Consider the following 17,086-nt stretch of genomic DNA (forward strand, 5'->3'; position numbering starts at 1 on the left):
TATAGAGAATTTCCTTTATAGATCCCCAACACTACTGCTCAGGGTACGCCCGCTCAGGTGATCATGTCAGGTGATAATGAAGGGTTAATAATATCTATCAGGTTACGCCCGCTCAGTTGATTCGGTAAGATAGATAATATCCTTTCGTTTAATACACGACGAAGTGTATTACGCGTCCATACGCGCTATATGTGTGCGTTATGATAGTATAGAGTTAGTAAGAGTTAGTGTAGCCGAAGGCGGTTATTGGCTTTAGTAGTTTCAAAGCTTCCCTTGGCTTGAGTTCTCATCCCTTCCCTTCCCTTTCCTTTCGCTAGCATGCCACCCTCCCCTTCCTTGAACTTTCCTATCTTCCTTGTCACTCAACTATCTAGCATCCAACCCTTGGAAACATCGCCGAACACGAATCGGTGATATTTAATCCTCCTGACCGAACCTATTTATTATTTATCTTCTCGAACTTCTGGGCTGGGGAAGTTTGGGGAAAGTAGAGTCATTAGCCGGAGCACACGAATGACTGCACGAATGAATGTATATGCCAGTTACATTCCTTCCCTCAAACGTGCGTGCCTATTACGTGACATGCCTTACCGTGTTACTATTGTATTGGAAGAATTCTATGGATAGATCGAATAATCCAATGATGTCTATAGAATACCAATAAGGGATATATGTATGGGAGATAAAAGAAATCCACTTGGTTTTTGATCAATAAGAGCTTCACCAAAAATCATCAACATTGGTTTGCACGGTTATTCCGAGGATCCACGAGGAGATGGCGAAACACAGAATTGCATTGAAAAGGATAAATGACTCCGCTCCTCGAATTATGGAGCACTTGCTATTTCCACCCGATCGGACAAAATATCGATTTGCGACAAGACCTTCTATATTATAGACGTTAAAACAACCTTCCGATAAGCCAAATACCGAATCAAAGTGCATAGCCAAGGGGTATAAGGTGCATATCCCCGGGTTTGGGGTGTGGGAAAGTCTAAGCAGAATTCGTTAACAACAAACAAGTGGTTTTTACGTCAATAATAGGTAGGCATACAAATATAGATAGGCTTTTTCATTTTGAATTGCGAAACCGAACCCAATATTCTTGTATTTCGGAATGCGCTACGAATAAAGAATGCTGTTGATTCTGCTATTGAGTCTTCTGATCATGCTCTTGATTCTGTTGATCCAGCACCAGCGGCATATCTTACATTTCGAGATCCAGAGCTTTAACGAGATCCAGACGACCTTCGATATCTATATCCATATCCCATGCCAGTAGCAGGAGCAAAGGCAAGGGCTAGAGCGCAGACATAGGAGGTAGCTTTATATAGAAAAAAGTAAGCAGCCGTTTACCTAGCAGCCGTTGTTGGCCCAGCAGCATACCTTCTGGTTAGAGAGCCAGAAGCACAAGAAGCATCCCCACTAGTTTAAGTAGTGAATTCTGCAGTTAACTCGGAGGTTTACCATAGCCAGAGTAGCCGGCCAGCCAAAGACAAATTCAAACCCATAAGAGGTACAAAGCCGCCATAAAGCCATCTAACTAAGCTAAGCCAATAAGCCAAGCCAATGATCCAGTAGATCCAGTAGAAGTAGATCCAGTCCTTTCTATAGATCCAGCAACATCACCAGCATATAGGGTAGAACGAGTAGAAGCACCAGGAGCACAGCCAGGAGCACAGGAAGTAGAGGCAAAGGCATCTGAGGGAGCAAGAGCAAGGGCAGCAGTTGATACGGGTGATTAAGTAGCTCCAGTTGATTTTGTTGATCCAGTCGATGAAGCAGAAGTAGTTGAAATACGAAAAGAGTGCCCCAAACATTCATCTATATAATATCGATAGCGTGTTCCGGGGTTCTGCACATCCTAGCTCGTTCTAACCTTGTTCCGACTTTATGCATACCTATAGTATATTATAGGGGTTAAAAGGTGTTCCGGCTTTTTCTCTTGTTCCAGATCGATATCGAGTCCTAGCACCAGTATATCCAGCAGCACCCCCACTAGCATCAGTAGTTCCAAAGCCAGTCGTACTAGTTCCACTAGAGTGAGATCCAGCCCTTCGTGAGCGAGATGAAGACCTGAGTAATCCAGACCTTAGTGATCGTGATCCAAATACCGGTGGAGCAGTTGATTCTGTTGGTCCAGCAGCAGGGAAGACAGGGTCAAAAGCAAGAACATACATAGATAGATAGGCTTCAGTAGCAAAGAAAGCAGCACCAAGAGCAAAGGCTACGGTAGCAGAGGTAGCAGGGGAAAAGAGAGCTAGGGTAGCAAAAGCTGGAGCACCAGTAAAGGCAGGGGCAGCATCACCCGTTTTAGCACCACTAGGAGCAGATCGAAATGGAGATAGAGAGCCAGCATTGGGGACAGGGTAAGCTAGGATGGTATGGGCCCTATGAGAAGCAAATCCAAGCGCAGATTGAGAGCCAGAGTAAGGAGTAAAAGCACCATATCGCCCAGCATCTTTTCCAGTTCCAGATCTATATTTCTCACCACTGGCATCCCGGCCATCACCTTGCTCGGTAATAATCAACAGTATCCTGGGTGAAGGCCCGCCCGGCCCGAAAGAAATATCAATAGTGCTACCACTCACTTCACTAAGCATTCCTGCCTGAAGCGCTAGGTTGGGGCGGCATAAGTAAATTCGGTAAGTGAGTATCTATAGGTTGGTAAAGAGAAAGGTGGGGGGTTGGTAGAGAACAATGAGGTAAATACGAGTAGGCTAAAAGTCAATAGGAATAGTACCCACTGAGCATTCCTTTCCTCCAGTGTTATCGAACGCCTGTGCAATGCTGTATCGAAGCCCGTCCAACAATGCTCTTTTCCGAACGCCCGTGCAACGCTAAAAGTTAATTGAGCCGGTCTATCTATAAATAAAGGTGAGTTAATAGCCAGGTTGTGTTCCTCCTTTCCTGTGCTACCCACTGACTGTCTAACAGTAGGCTTCTAAAGGTAATACGACTGGCTAAGTGTAAGTGCCAGCCCAAGCAAGCCAGCCCTTCCAAGATCTCAGGTGAGGGTCGAATAAATCTACTGCATAAGAAGTGTTATGAATAAGCAGCAATTTGGGTTGGTTCCGGCCGATATAAAAAACCTCCTGAAACACGCATTTTCTAAAGAGAAACCTAGTTTGTAGGGGTTCGGAGGCATATTGCTCCATTGGGGTCGAAAACTCTAATTTGTATTTAGCCAAATTGCTGAATTTAATAATTCCCTCCGCCTTTGGCTGTACGCCTGAATCCGAAAGTAAAGGCAGGGAACTTTCAAACGTCTCCAACCGCGTATTTGAGAAAGACAAAATGGGTGTGGACGGGGTCGGAGGATGTTTGTCTATCTGGGTCCCGAACTCAATTTTGTCTTTAGGGAACTCGATTCTTTAGTAATGGTCCCTCCGCTACGCGCCTGGGCGCTTTAATTCGTCAAGGGCCTCGGGCCGAGCGAGATGCCTTGCCTGTAGTAGGTGAGTTAACAAGTAATAAGGCAAGCGGCATAATTACATAGATAATTCGATCTCTTTTCTTTGTAGACGAGATTCTTCGAGCATGTTTTCGACTCGGTGCGTACCTCTCCTTTCCTCTCCCTGTCTGTCTTCCCATGCATCGATCCATCCATCGTCGTTCCCTCAATAAATCGCTAACTCAATTGCTCTCGCGCCTTTGGTCTCGCCTGCTTGCGCATATCCTAATTGACTTATTTGGGGCTGGCTATAAGCTAGCTCTCTTTACTTGCCTCTATGCGTACCTGCCTCTAGAGACTCTACTGTATACTGCCAGAGAAGAAGTAAGTGCCTAACCTAACTTTATTGGGGCACGAAAACGACGCCATACGCTTAGGTGCCACTTTCAGCGCTTCTCAGGTTGGACCGGGCATCTGAACTAAATCCTTCCATCCATCCAGCCACCACCTTCTCCATCCCCCACCTCCGGTTGATACTAACTACCGGGATCTAACTACCGTGAACTACCGGGAACAATCGAAGGGAAAGTCCCTCTTGGCGGGCCCACCCACCTTCTCTACTCAGCCTGTCCTCACCCCCGGAGCTATATGCCGTTGGAAGCTAGTATGAAAAGGCACCCCAGGATAGTCAGTCGTTCCCAGGAATTGATTGAAACACTTAAACCACTCCGTGCCTCGATCGCACACGGAAATAACGTACTATGATGTCGGTATCCCAATCAGGCATAGGGATGCTACCTAGCTACTAGCCAGGCATACGAGGCTAGGCACTACTGCCATGAAGCATATTACTTACGAGCATGCATGTTGGGGGGGAAAAGTAAGGTCCTTAACTTAAAAAGAAGATTCTGAAAACAGTAGGCTCAACCTTGTTGGACCACATTGATAAAAAAAAGAACTCGGCGAATTCCGGGTTTTTCTTGAAGAACTGCCTGAATCTCGGCCTTCTTAAATCCAAGTTTTTTCTTCGGGGCAACAAACACCTTTCTGAACTGTCATTCGATGTAACCAGGTCGGGGGGAAGGTCAGGTAGGCGCCTACTCCCCCCCTATCTTTAGGTGGGTTGCCCAAGAATATGAAATTCAAGATGAGGCTCGTATAGAATATTCAAATAGAGCATATATCCAGAAGATCAAACTTGTATCAAGAAAGAACATCATATATAAAGAATCACCTCCGCATATAAAACAAAAGGTGAGGCACGAAGTGAGAAGAGCGGCTCCATGATGAGTGTTCAGAAGGCGTTCGTTCTAGTCAGGAGTCTAATTCGGGTTGGGTCAAAAGAAGGATTCTAACCTCTCTCTTATCCCCCTCTCTTTTTTCCCTTCCCCGGTGACGGCTATTATTCGTCCTTCTTCTTCTACAGTGGCTTCTATCTTGGGGGTGAGCGGGACTAGTCCCTTGACCTTGATTCTTTTTTTACGCCGTGCTGCGATTCTAGGGGCGACCCTGGAGTGGGTGGCGTGTTTTTGTTGTTCCGATCTTCGTGAATATGGGGTTCTCCTTGGCGCTCTGGCTCTCTTGCTTGTTTGGGTCCGGTGCCTGCTCGTGCTTGCGGGGGGTGGGTTGCGAATCACCAACCACGGACGCTTTAGCTAGGCCACCAAATTGAACCTGCCGGGCGATAGATAGGCAATTACGAACTAAGACGAACTGGAAGCAGGGACGGACCCACCGATCGAACCACCCATCGAACCACCCTAAGACCCAAATAGCCACGAACCCAATAGAAAATATGACACTTTCGACCCTCACCTCTAACTTCACAAACACCGGACCCCACCCCGTAAAAGTGGTCAATTCTGTAAGAAAAAGTGGCTAAGGGTATGAAGGGCAAGACCTATCGAGGTGGTAAATTGGAAAGTGAGAAGGTGGAAGGTGGGTCAAAATAGAAGGGCAGGTGGTGGGCTTCAGAATGCTTGCTGGCTAGCTGGCCTAGCTGGGTGGGATGAATGAGATCGCTGGCTGGGGCTTAGTCAATGGCTGAATAAATTCGTTCATATCTGATTAATGGAACAACCAATCACATTCTTTATGGCTGGCATCATTGGCTTGGGATTGCTGGCTTGAATGGGGGAAGAGAATGGGGAAGACGAATACAGTTACGGGATAAAATGATTCTATTTACATTTTAGCTCTCTGGAAACGCTCCTTTTCACCTGATATGATATCTACCACCAATAAGCATTGAACTGGTCCGATCAACTGGCTGGGAGAAGAAACGGGATGGCTTGCTTTGAGGATAGAGGGAACCACCCGTTAGGCTAGACGACACCACCCGATATTATGCTTCGCTCGACAAGAGCACCTAACGGAACATCTGAACGCATGGGGACATCCCTGGTCACCCTCACTATACAACCCTCCCTGGCCACCCTCATGACACAACCCATTGCCCCCATCGTTACACAGTTCACCTGAAACCACAGTTCGACCTACCTGCCTGCTTCACTCGACCTTGCCGACTGACTGCTTTGACCTTGCTGCCAGAAGACCTCCGGCGAAGGAAGACCGATTCTGCTTCGCGAGACAAAACCAACGATCCTTCGACCTGATCGATCTATTGCTGCTGAGATCTATCTATTGCTGCCCGTCTATCTCTTGCGACCTGACGACGATGAAAGAACTTGACGGGGATGGCTTCCTTGCTGGCTGGCTTCGCAACTTGGCTAGGTAGGATGGCTGGATCGGATGTCCGGTCTCGATTCTTGCTGGGTGGGGTTGATCGAGTTATTGATCGATGGACAACATCTTGGTTGGGGGCGTGACCGGACGAAGGAATCATATATGTGGCGGGGTTTGAAACGGATAGATACTTGGCAGGGTGGGTAGATGTGTGGTGATCCAAGTTAGCTATTGATTGATTGAAAGATTGATTGACAGCCTACATCTTTCGGGAGGGGTGGTCCTGAGGACGACAGTCAACACATTTTATTACCTAACGGGGACGTGGTGGGAGACTGAAATAAACCTTACCTTCCACCTGCCTTCTACCGCCTTACTGACTGCTGATCCCGCCTTGCTGACTGCTGATATCGACCTTGCCGCCTGACCTCCGACGAAGGAAGACCGATTCTGCTTCGCCAGAAAAACTAACCGAAATAGATTCTGCTTTGCCAAACTAACCCGACCAACGATACGATTCTGCTTCGCGAGACAAGAAAGAGTAGGGAGGGGCTTGGAAAACAAGACCGAAGGGAGGGAAGGGGTAACGGCGCTTAACTTTAAAACGCATCTTGTTCGTCCCTCCCTCAGAAGTTGAGTTCTTAAGATTCTATACTACACATGCCCACCCCAACTTGCCGGAATTCTTTCCATTTTGAAAGCATTGGACCGGCTGAAAACTATCGAGTGGGTGGGGCTCGATAGTGGTGGGCCCCTACTATTCTATGGCATCGGAGGATAGCAACTATATCTTCCGTGTGTGGGGTTGGGTGGGGGGCGTATCAACCCTGCAGAATAATGGCTTACTCCCCCAAGCCGCCCTACTATTTTCTATCTAGGCAAACAAATTGATTTAGAATGTTGGAAGGGGCCCCGCTGCTAGACTAATAGAGTTGTTGTTGTTCGAGAAGTTGAGTTCTTAAGATTCTATACGTAACATGCCCCCTTTAGAATAGTAGGGACTAATCTACCTCGTCGATTAATCAGTGCCCTACTATTCTATGGCCCCTACTATTCTAAAGGGGGGTGGGTGGGCGGGAGGTCTAACTAGAATTCGGGTTGGTGGGATCCTACTATTCTACCCGTACCTACTATTCTACCCCCCGGGATTAGATTCTGCTCGCCCCGAGTGGGCCTCACCCCTACTAATTCTATCCCCTAATTGATCTCCCCTATAATCCTCACCCCTACCGCCGGAATTAGGTCGGCAATAGAATTGAACCCTCTTAATGCCATAGAATTGTAGGGAGCCTGCTAGAGTGACGGCAAGATTCTATACGTAACATGCCCACCCAAAATGAAAGCATAGTTGCTAGAAGAACAATTAGCCTAAGCTAGAATAAGCTAGGGGATGGGTGGGAAGCCCTTCAAATAGTAGGGTTAATTAATCAGCCTGCTAGAAGAACCATTTGAGCGTTCCGAGGGCTAACCTTTAGAACCCCTACTTTTTTCCAATCTCTGGGGCTCAACTGTTCATTTTAGCTCTACTGGATAGTTAGGGGGAAACTTCTCCGGTCCAGCATGGATCAGAAAGAAGGCCTAGGTCAGCTATCTATCCAGATATTACGTCTATAAGACTAGCTATACCCCCTACCTGGAACACCAGTCTTATCTATGTTAGAAATGCTGCACTCCCAACCTAACCGCGTTATCTTAGGCTGGAGAGGCTATAGTTGGCTGATTCTCGGAATGAATGTGCCCACTCCCTATAGTTCCCTCCCACTTTATTAATGAGCCTGCTAGAATAAGGGATTGTAGGGATTGGTACTCCTCTGAGACCTTGAACCTGGCCAATATGTTAAGCGGTACGGGGAACTATGCAGAGCCAACTATCTATAGTTATAGTTGGCCGGAACTGCAGTAGAGCTTGCCGATACCGATATCGGGCTCTCTCTCAGCATCACTCGAAACCTCCTAATGATTGATGCTGGTCCGGCTCTTCCCCACCATCGAGTAGGTCTAGGGATCTCATCAGAATGAGCAGAGCGGATTCTTGAGTGGGATTGGTCTCTTCCCACCCAATTATTTATCCCCATCCCCCCCCTTTGGAATAGTTGTTGGGTGGGGGGTATAGTTACCCATCCATTAAAACCTTCTCAATGAAACAAGGCTGTGCTACATTTACCCGGCATTAACCAACCCCCTCTACTGTCTACTGATATTCTCTAGACAGGTCCCTGCGTTCCTCTGCAGGGTCACTATAGATATAGGGATGAGGACCCGGCACTAACCTATACCTATCGAGAAACCGAGCCTACACTATAAGAATAGCTGCGGGATAGATCGAGTTGAGGGACTCCGGAGGGCCCCCTATCTCCCTATTTCTATAGCTAGAATTCCGGCATTTATCACCCTGCATAATAATGGCAGCCCCTACTATTCTATGGTGGAGGGGGTGGGTGAGAGGTATAAAAGTTGGGTGGGATGAGTAGGGAGGCCGGGGAAACTCGGGAGCAGCAATAAAAGTATGGGCTGGGATCTTCTCGGGCCCCGGGGCAAGAACCTTACCGTATCCTCCTCCCACCCACCCCGTGCCAATTCCTTATTCCCCTACAATTCTATGGGGCGATTCTAGAACTATTTTAGCGTGACTCTAGCAACTCTAATTAGAGGAGGGCCCCTATGGGGGTTGATTCCCTCAAATTATATGGTACTGCAGTCAACCCTAGGGGTGGGTGGGAGGAGGAGGCTATGGGGGATTCTAGCAGGTTAATTAAGTAATTTGGAGGGCCCCCGGCTGGGGCTAATTAAGATTAATTAACCCTACAACTAATATACCTCGTCGATTAATCAGTGCCCTACTATTCTAAGGATGCGCTTGCTAGAATGACGCTAGAATAGGGGGGGGGCTGGCCCCTACTATTTGAATGGGCATCTCCATCTCGAGAGATGGCTCTCTCACTCACGGATTAACATTAGGAGCCCATCCCGACCGCCCCCAACCTTCCTCCTAATTCGGGGTGGGTGGGGGGAGATAGTTGGGGTTGGGTGGGGGGCCCCTTTTTCATATTATTCCTCCCACCCTGCAGGGTGGGTGGTATGGCCTATTATTCAGATCCCCGGAAAGAAATCCCGGTTCGATCCAAATGCACGTATCTTCGAGTCCGAGAATGTCGAGTTAGTTATCGCAAGTCCTTGATTGAGGAGGGTTTCTTTAGTGATAAATGCGATTGAACCGGGGCAAGGTTCCATCCAACCAAGTGATTTGTATCATCTTTCCGAACCAAACCATCTTTCATTGCCCTTATTTATAGATAGTAGGGAACCGGCTAAATCCGTTAATGGCTGGCAAAGATCCAAGCTTCTGACAACCTTTCATGATCCAAGCTTCTGCCTCGATTCCTTGGGGATCCACCCGACCCGAGCTCTTGTATGCGTATCAGCGACGGATAGCACCTTTGCCGGATAACGATAGCACCTCTGCCGGAAAGGAGAGATTGGCCGATTTCAAGGGATCCCCGTAGGAATCGAACTGACTTCCAAGGACGGACAATAACTATTCCCTCCCGATGAACCCCCTCTTCTTTATTAAAGAGCAGAACGGAAGGTTTCTTTTCTCGGCTCCTCCCGCCGCTACCGCTCCCGCCACCCCCCCTACTATAATTGCAAAGGCCGGTTCAGTTTTTTCCCGTCCGGGCAAGCCCAGGCACGGAGAGAAAAATCGGGGATGCGGGGGATCGAGATGGGGCGTACCATACTACGAATTCTAGCCGGCCGCCATTTCCCATACTCGGGCGAGGCCCAGGCCCGCGCATAGGCGGAGCATAAATGAGTGAGGTGGTTGTGCAGGCGAAGCGTATACATCAAGCAGGATTCCGACTGGGCCACCTCCTGGGTGAAGAAGCTAAGAGAGGATATCTGGAAGCCATTCAGAGATTATGAAGAGAGAGATGAGGTCCCAGAATAAAGGAGAGGGGCGAGCCCTATATATCTTATAGCGAGGCATACTAGAAAATTCTATTCACCACTGGAAGGAAATGTCAAGGCATTTGATCGTGAGTAGAAGCAGGGCCGGACCTTTATAGATAGTACTCCCCATAGAATTGTAGGGCCTCCCCTTCGACAACCGTCCGGGCGAGGCGTGCATATTCATTTGATCCCGATCAGGCGAAGCGTCTATTTAAAGGCTTACTCACACCAGCTCAATATCACTCACCCCGAATGGAGCCATCCCCAGTTTTCAGCGAAGCATGGGAGTAGGTACAGGTGTAGGCGTAAGCCAATTCCCCCCGATTGGAGCTCTAAGCGCCCATTGCTTCTTCTAGTGCATCCAGTGCGACCCCATCTTCTATCTATGGTCGGGACGGAGGGATCTATTCTGATTGATATGGTGCGCGTAGCTATTTGGCAATCTATAGAGAGAAGGGCCGTCCGCCCCTCAAATTATATGGGGGCGAAGAAGTGAAGGAGCAGTTCCCCATCTTAGGTTTCATGGCTGCCCCTCATAGCCTCCCATTATCCACCAACCACCTACCCACGTCAATTAATCAGCCCCATAGGGCCCCCCATTTCAAATAGTAGGGCACTCGGCCCCTCAAATTATATGGCCCTACTATTCTAAAGGGGGGTGGGCAGGGGTGGGCCCATGCCCCCCACCCAACCCCACACACGGAGGATATAGATTGGCAATGGAAGCCGAAGCAATAATAGTTCCATAGGGGCAGTTCTTGGTTAGTTAGCTCCTTCTCCGAGGTGTCTCTCTCCTGAACCATGATCATCGATCGCCCTTCTCTCGATATATTGCATAAGCTTTACTAGAAGGATATATCGAGATGTCTAGACCGAGTTGTTGGGGCTCGGGAAATTGGAAGTGGCCTATAGATAGTAGGGCAACCCCACCCTGCACGGTGGACCTGCTTATGAAGTAGCCTGCGCTCCACCGGAAATCCATAAATAAGATTGAATGCCCAATAGAGAGCTTTCAGAACTCGATGGGGTGGGAGAGGGCCATCGAGTGATCTATTGCGGACCTACCCCCCAGCCTCCCTTTCGAACTGCCTTACCGACCGACTGCCTAGACCCAAAATGAATACTCGACCTTCCTACCTCCATTTAGATCTATATACATATTACTATTGATTTGGACTGATCACCGGTGGGCCCCTACTATTTTATGGTGGAGGATATAGTTCCTTCTCGATTCTATACGTAACATGCCCAGGCGATAGTAGGGCCATTTTATCGATTCTATACGTAACATGCCAACCGAGCGACTATTATTCCCTATGCACCACTGTCAATTCAGAAACCTGCTCTAATAATTAATCAGCCTGCTAGAGTAACAATTCTAGTTGTTGGCATGTTACGTATAGAATCGAGTGCCAGGGGTGGGCCGCCTAAATTAGGAGGAGAAAGATGAGAAGTGGGCAATTTATTGCCCCTACTATTCGGCTGGGGTTCAGTCGGAAAAATGCCTACTGTATCGGAATGCCTGAGCAATTCCTTCTCTTCTTAATTATCGTGTACCATTCCAGATACGCCGGGGTCAAATTGTAGGAGGTCCCTTGCAGCCCTGTTATGAAGTAGTAGGGGCCCACCCACCTCTTATTCATAGCAAGCTGATTAATTACTTACTCTAGCAGGTTAATAATAATAATAATAATAATAATAATAATAATAATAATAATAATAATAATAATAATAATGCAATCTCCTAAAGGTAATCATGGATATCCTCTACCCGAAATGAATCAGCATCTGGTAGTTGGTTATAGACTGCACCGTTGAATTCACCTGAGTCAATCCTAGATAAATGGCATAGCTTGGGGTCGACTTCCGAAAGAACCGGTAGATGGGTGATTTGCACGTGTCAATCTTTTCAAGGTCAATCAGCTTTCTAAAACATCCTTATTTAGAATTTCATTCCTTACCATCTAGGAATTGAAGATAGACAAATCGTGTTAGTAGGGATATAAAAACCCGAGTGACCCAAATCCATCGAGAAAGAGAGGGGACGGAGTTGCTGCCCCGGTGGGTAGTCAAATTCCCTGCCAAACATCTCCCGCATTTACTATCTATTGGCTGGAGAGAATTCTGTATAAAGAATCTAACTTTGCCAGGACCAGAAGCTTGATCCGGCTTTCCATAGGAATAGTTGGGGAACCAAGTCGATGAAGAATTGTGTGATGGTGCGTAATGGCCTTAAGGCGGTTAATAACCCACCTCCGGAGTGGGCGGTCAATTGGAAAAGGGGTTTATGACAGTAGCTATGCTTTTTACTGAGAAAACAGGTAGTTTAACCTTAGGAAACAGATCTATAAGATGAGCCTCCCACTTACTCTTACTCCCTCCGCGGGCAGTGTTGGCTCTCAAAAGCGCCTCTTACTTAGTTGTAACCTATTAGTCTATAAGTGTGGATAAGATGGATCAGCAGAATCTGTATAAAAAAGAGGCACTTAAACAGTCTAGAGATGTTCTATTTTAATATCCCGGGCACACGACCTTCCTGGCCGGAGAAACCTTCCTGTACTTTAAGGGAGACAGAAAGAATGTGTACCGGTACAACCTTGACTACCTCTAGGGAACCTTTAAGTAGAAGTGCTTATCAATATCTATATCTTTCCTTAGAATTATGCTTATCTGGCTATTCAACTGAAAAATTGAGCTTATTTCAGTACAGGAGCAAAGGGAGTTAATGTGTCACAAGGCCCATCAATATAGAGACACGATGAAGAAAACCTTTGACGGGAAAGCCAGATACAGGGCATTTAGTGAAGGGGGCCTGGTCTTGCTATGGGACAAGAGGCGTGCAGAACCAAACAAACATGGGAAGTGCAATTACCTATGGCTGGGCCCTTACATAATTCATTCAGCTACGAAAAGCTGTCTGAGCTGGGTGAAATGTTGGATCTGCTTGCTAATGGGGAGCACTTAAAACATTTGATGGAGTAAGATAAAGTCATAAAGTAAACATTGTCAATACTATAGTAGGTTCATTTCAGTTCTGTCAGTTTTCCCTGTCTTTTTGAGATTAATCACCCCCTTTTATTTGGGCTTGGGCTAGGGCACGGAGAGGCTATCCTTTGCCCCCAAAGTATTGCGGCGAATTAAGTCGGAGCGCAGAGAGCCCATCCTCCACCCCCATATATCTCGGGCTTAGCCCTTTCTTCCTACGCAGAAGGCAGAGGTCCCGACCCTCCTTCCTTCCCTTTACCTCTACCCCACACACCTTCACCCCACGCTTCACTGTCCTTCATTTTGCCTTTCCATTCCCCCCCGCATTCATCATCCTGCCTTCCTAACTAAATCTCCTTGGGTTGGAGGGCGGAGGTGTTGCCATTTGTCCTTCCATGCACTTACCTTCGCCCTGCATCAAAGACCCTTGACGCATACTAAGACCTTAGGATTGTCAGTAGTTGAGGCAGCCGATAGGTGGACAGGCGACCGACAGGGTGGCATGACAGATGGCTGACAGGTGGACAGAGTGGCGGTGGCTATTGGGGTATGAGCTTACACATGCGTGCGGTGACACGCGGACACAAAATGAATCCAGGACATGGACAAGGAAGTGCGTGCAGAGAGTCCCCCACTCTCTTGCACAATACATAGGGAGACCGCTCACATATATCTAGATATATCAAACAAAGGCTGGTGTGGCACAATGCATGTGGTATAACGTTTTATGCACCGAATCCAATGGCCGAGAATGAGTTTCCGGCTGATCCCTGAACTTAACATTCATCCACATTCCAGATCCGACAAAGACTAGATATGTAATGATGTTCATAATACGATGCATGCTTCGTATAATAAAGTAAAGTGCATTTATCGCATTCATTTAAGTTCGGTTTAATGCTGATTATTCCTGATTGTCCCTATTTAATGCATAGTAATTCTTCCGGTTTTAGTGATTGGACTATCGAGTGGAAATGGCTGATCTGCTATTATACGATGAATCTCTCTTTGCGTACTACTACTAATATAAACTACTACTAATAAAGCGGCAGTCAATACTAATATATATATATATATATATATATATTCCTTCCTGTGCCTTTCTCTGTTTCTCTGTCCCGAACTTCAGGTGGATCAACTGGTTCTGCATAATCAATAGAATAAACTGCTGAATTGACTGACTCATATACATATGCTGGGACTGCTGCTGGTGGATCAATACATAGCTTCAGAGATGGGATATCGGAACACCTTTAGAGGAATACCAGGGGAATACCTTTCTACCTACTCTTTAGGTCCCTAGTTCAGTCCTGGTTTTCCCTGGTCAACATTTGCTTCATCGAAAGTGACTGGTGCTACCTTTGCCTATGCTTGCCTCTTTGCTTGTGGTTCTGGGTCCCGATCTTGAAATGAAACTGCTGCCGATCCCGATCTCAAAAAGCATAAACTGGTGGTGCCCTTGCTTCCACTGCTACTGGTGGTACTACTGATGCTGGATCTCGGTCTCGAAATGGAAGGTCTGCTGCCTATACCCTTGCTCCTGGTGGATATGTATCTGGACGAGATGCTGCCTATGGTGCTACTGGTTCTTCAATAGGTGCTGTGCTCCTGCTTCCTATGCTACTACCGGAGCTACTGCTACTAGATCTACTTTTGCTGGTGCTGGATCGACAGCTGCTTTTGGTGCCTCTCCTGCTTCTAGCTTTCGGACCATAAGGGCTAAGCAAGGTAATGCTGCTGGGTAAGCTGGCTCATATGCTGCTGGTGGTGGAGATCGTGGTGGATAAGCTGGATCTACTACTGAATCGACTGGTTCAACTGCGACTTATGATTCGGATCAACAGAAGCAACAGCATAATAAACCTATACTACTGGGGTTATATCTGTAACTGTAAGGGATGCTGGTTAAGAGATGGATAGGGGTGCTGAAACGACTGAAGCAACAGAAACAACTGTCTCTTTTGGCTCTGCTCTAGCTGCCTCCTTTGCCTCTCCTACGACTGGTGCTGCTAATGGTGCTACTGGTGCTACTGGTGCCGGATCAATAGGGTAAACTGCTATTGCTTATGGCTTTGCTCCCCCGCGCTGGTGTTTATGGATTTTAAGGAACTGCATATCGATCTGTGACTGGAGGATATGAATCGATGCCTTACCAACTAATCCTACCCAGGTCATTTATGCCCCGGGAGAGGGGAGAGAATCAATTAGCAGGCCGATCCGATACAAAGTGCTTGTCCGATTCTGCGCGTTCCCCCGACTCCACTAAGAAGTTGCTAACGTATGCCGCTCCATATCCCGCCCTTCCCTGGTTGCTGTTAGACAACCCGAACACCTGAATACCCACCAGAGAATATAAGGACACCCACCAACCAGCTCTCGAGGTCAGGTCAGGTAATAAGAGTTTCTTTTCAATTTCGCCCCCCCGCCGCCTTTATCGATCGATCTATATAAGTTAAGGAGAGGACACAAGCCGAATTGCGAGGGTCCTCCGATTCTCGCCTCGCCAGCGATTCCCTCCACGGTACAGGCGTCTTTTGGCAGCAAGTTTCCCTCTCCACGCTCTTCCCCACTCGTTTCCCCTTTGGGTCGGGGAGTAGAGTCTGGGCCTGGTCCGGTTGCCGGGGACCTGAGGACGGGGGGCCGGACTTCCTCCCTCTTGGAGAGTGGGAAGGCAAGTGCATTGGTTCCGTTCAAACTCTGTCTTAAGTAGTAAGTGTTAGGCTTCCCACCCACTTTTGTCAAAGTGTTAGGGTCCCTGTTCCCTCGTTTTCCAGTGCCTTATTCTTATCCATTCTCCATCTCCCGTGGTTAAGTCTCCCTTGTGGGACCGTGACTGATTCTCCTGTGCCCAGGCCAGGTTCTTCGAGGAGCGCTTCTGTTGGTTGAAGGATGAATAGTAGGGGCCACCCCCGGTCTAGTTTCCTTACACTTCTCGTGATTAGTTCGGAATGCCCGGCTGGGGCGCCAGATTCTATACGTAACATGGGTGGGTGGGCCCCTACTATTCGGCTGGTCATTGCCCACACCCATAGCCCATAGCCCATAAAAATATAGGGGTAGGGGCATTAATGCGCCCGCTAGCCTTATAATAGTAGGGGGGCTAGCCCTACGGGGGCCACCACTTCCCCTTTAGAATAGTAGGGCACCCGCCCCGCCTCATTTTCTGCGTCTCCTGCCCCGGATCGGGGAAGGGTTCCCCACTTCGAATAATGAATGGGTGTGGGGGCTGGTGGTCCAATCAAAAATGGGTGGTCCTGCCTTGGGTCACTATAGTCTCTCTTGGGTTGGGCGAGAAAGCGCCAAAATCTATGCTTGGTAGGCCTCCCTGTGCATGCACAGGGGTGGGTGGGAGGAGATAGTGGCCGGCTGGTCCAATCAGTCCTCTATCCTCTAATCCGCCGATTATGAGTGGGGTGGGGTAGTTGATGGTCCTGTCCTGGGCGCTCATCTGAAGTTCCAGTTCCTCCTTACCAGATCATTTTGCCGTAGGGGCACCATTCACCTGCTTTCGAACTTTAACTATTCCCACCCACCCGGAACTAGAGTCCCACCCAACCCTGGGAGGAAGAAGCTAAGGGGCAGCAGTTAGAAAGTTCTCCGGATTTTGAACTTTCATTCCTTATCCCATGCCGGTGAAGAGCTACTGCGGTGTTATCTGGCACTGCGCATAGATCATGACCCCACCCCGGTACGACAAGTTCTCTACTATACTATCTCCCCAGCTATCTATAGTAGGGCTCAGTCGCATCTCTACCCCGTTTCCAGGGCTAATAGTAGTAGTAGTAGCAGTAGTAGTAGTTGAACTGGATATGCGCCCGGAGGAGGATATGAATCTAGGCGGGGAAATGGTACCACCCCAGTGGAACTAAACGTCAGAAGCACTCGGAAGCGCAACGCTCACAGGACAATCGATCAAAATAGCACGACGCTAGGTGCCGTATATAGAATCAATCATGGGCAAAAAGAGTGGCGCCCCGAACGTGTAAAGCCCAATGAATGCCCCGGCCGCTTATCCATTACTCCTTCACGCTTGCTACGACCTTCCCTATATCCTAATATATACTACTTCCCTTA

General features: G+C 47.9%; 1 protein-coding gene across 1 annotated transcript; it reads right to left on the reverse strand.

The window, feature by feature from the left end:
* Positions 1 to 1,543: 1,543 nt before the first annotated feature.
* On the reverse strand, positions 1,544 to 2,603 carry LOC131053005 (uncharacterized). Its single transcript, XM_057987624.1, has 2 exons — positions 1,976 to 2,603; positions 1,544 to 1,701 (listed from the first exon to the last, which is right to left on the reverse strand). The coding sequence occupies exons 1-2, from the start codon at positions 2,601 to 2,603 to the stop codon at positions 1,544 to 1,546; spliced, it is 786 nt and encodes a 261-aa protein (XP_057843607.1).
* Positions 2,604 to 17,086: the final 14,483 nt, after the last annotated feature.

Source organism: Cryptomeria japonica, unplaced genomic scaffold (assembly GCF_030272615.1).
Source record: "Cryptomeria japonica unplaced genomic scaffold, Sugi_1.0 HiC_scaffold_306, whole genome shotgun sequence".
Lineage (NCBI taxonomy): Eukaryota > Viridiplantae > Streptophyta > Pinopsida > Cupressales > Cupressaceae > Cryptomeria > Cryptomeria japonica.

Excerpts from the sequence above, each read along its gene's own strand:
- LOC131053005 (XM_057987624.1), bottom strand. The coding sequence starts at position 2,603 with ATGCTTAGTGAAGTGAGTGGTAGCACTATTGATATTTCTTTCGGGCCG. Across the intron at positions 1,702-1,975 it reads GGGTGCTGCTGGATATACTG|ATGCCTTTGCCTCTACTTCC; the intron begins GTGCTAGGACTC and ends TTGCTCCCTCAG.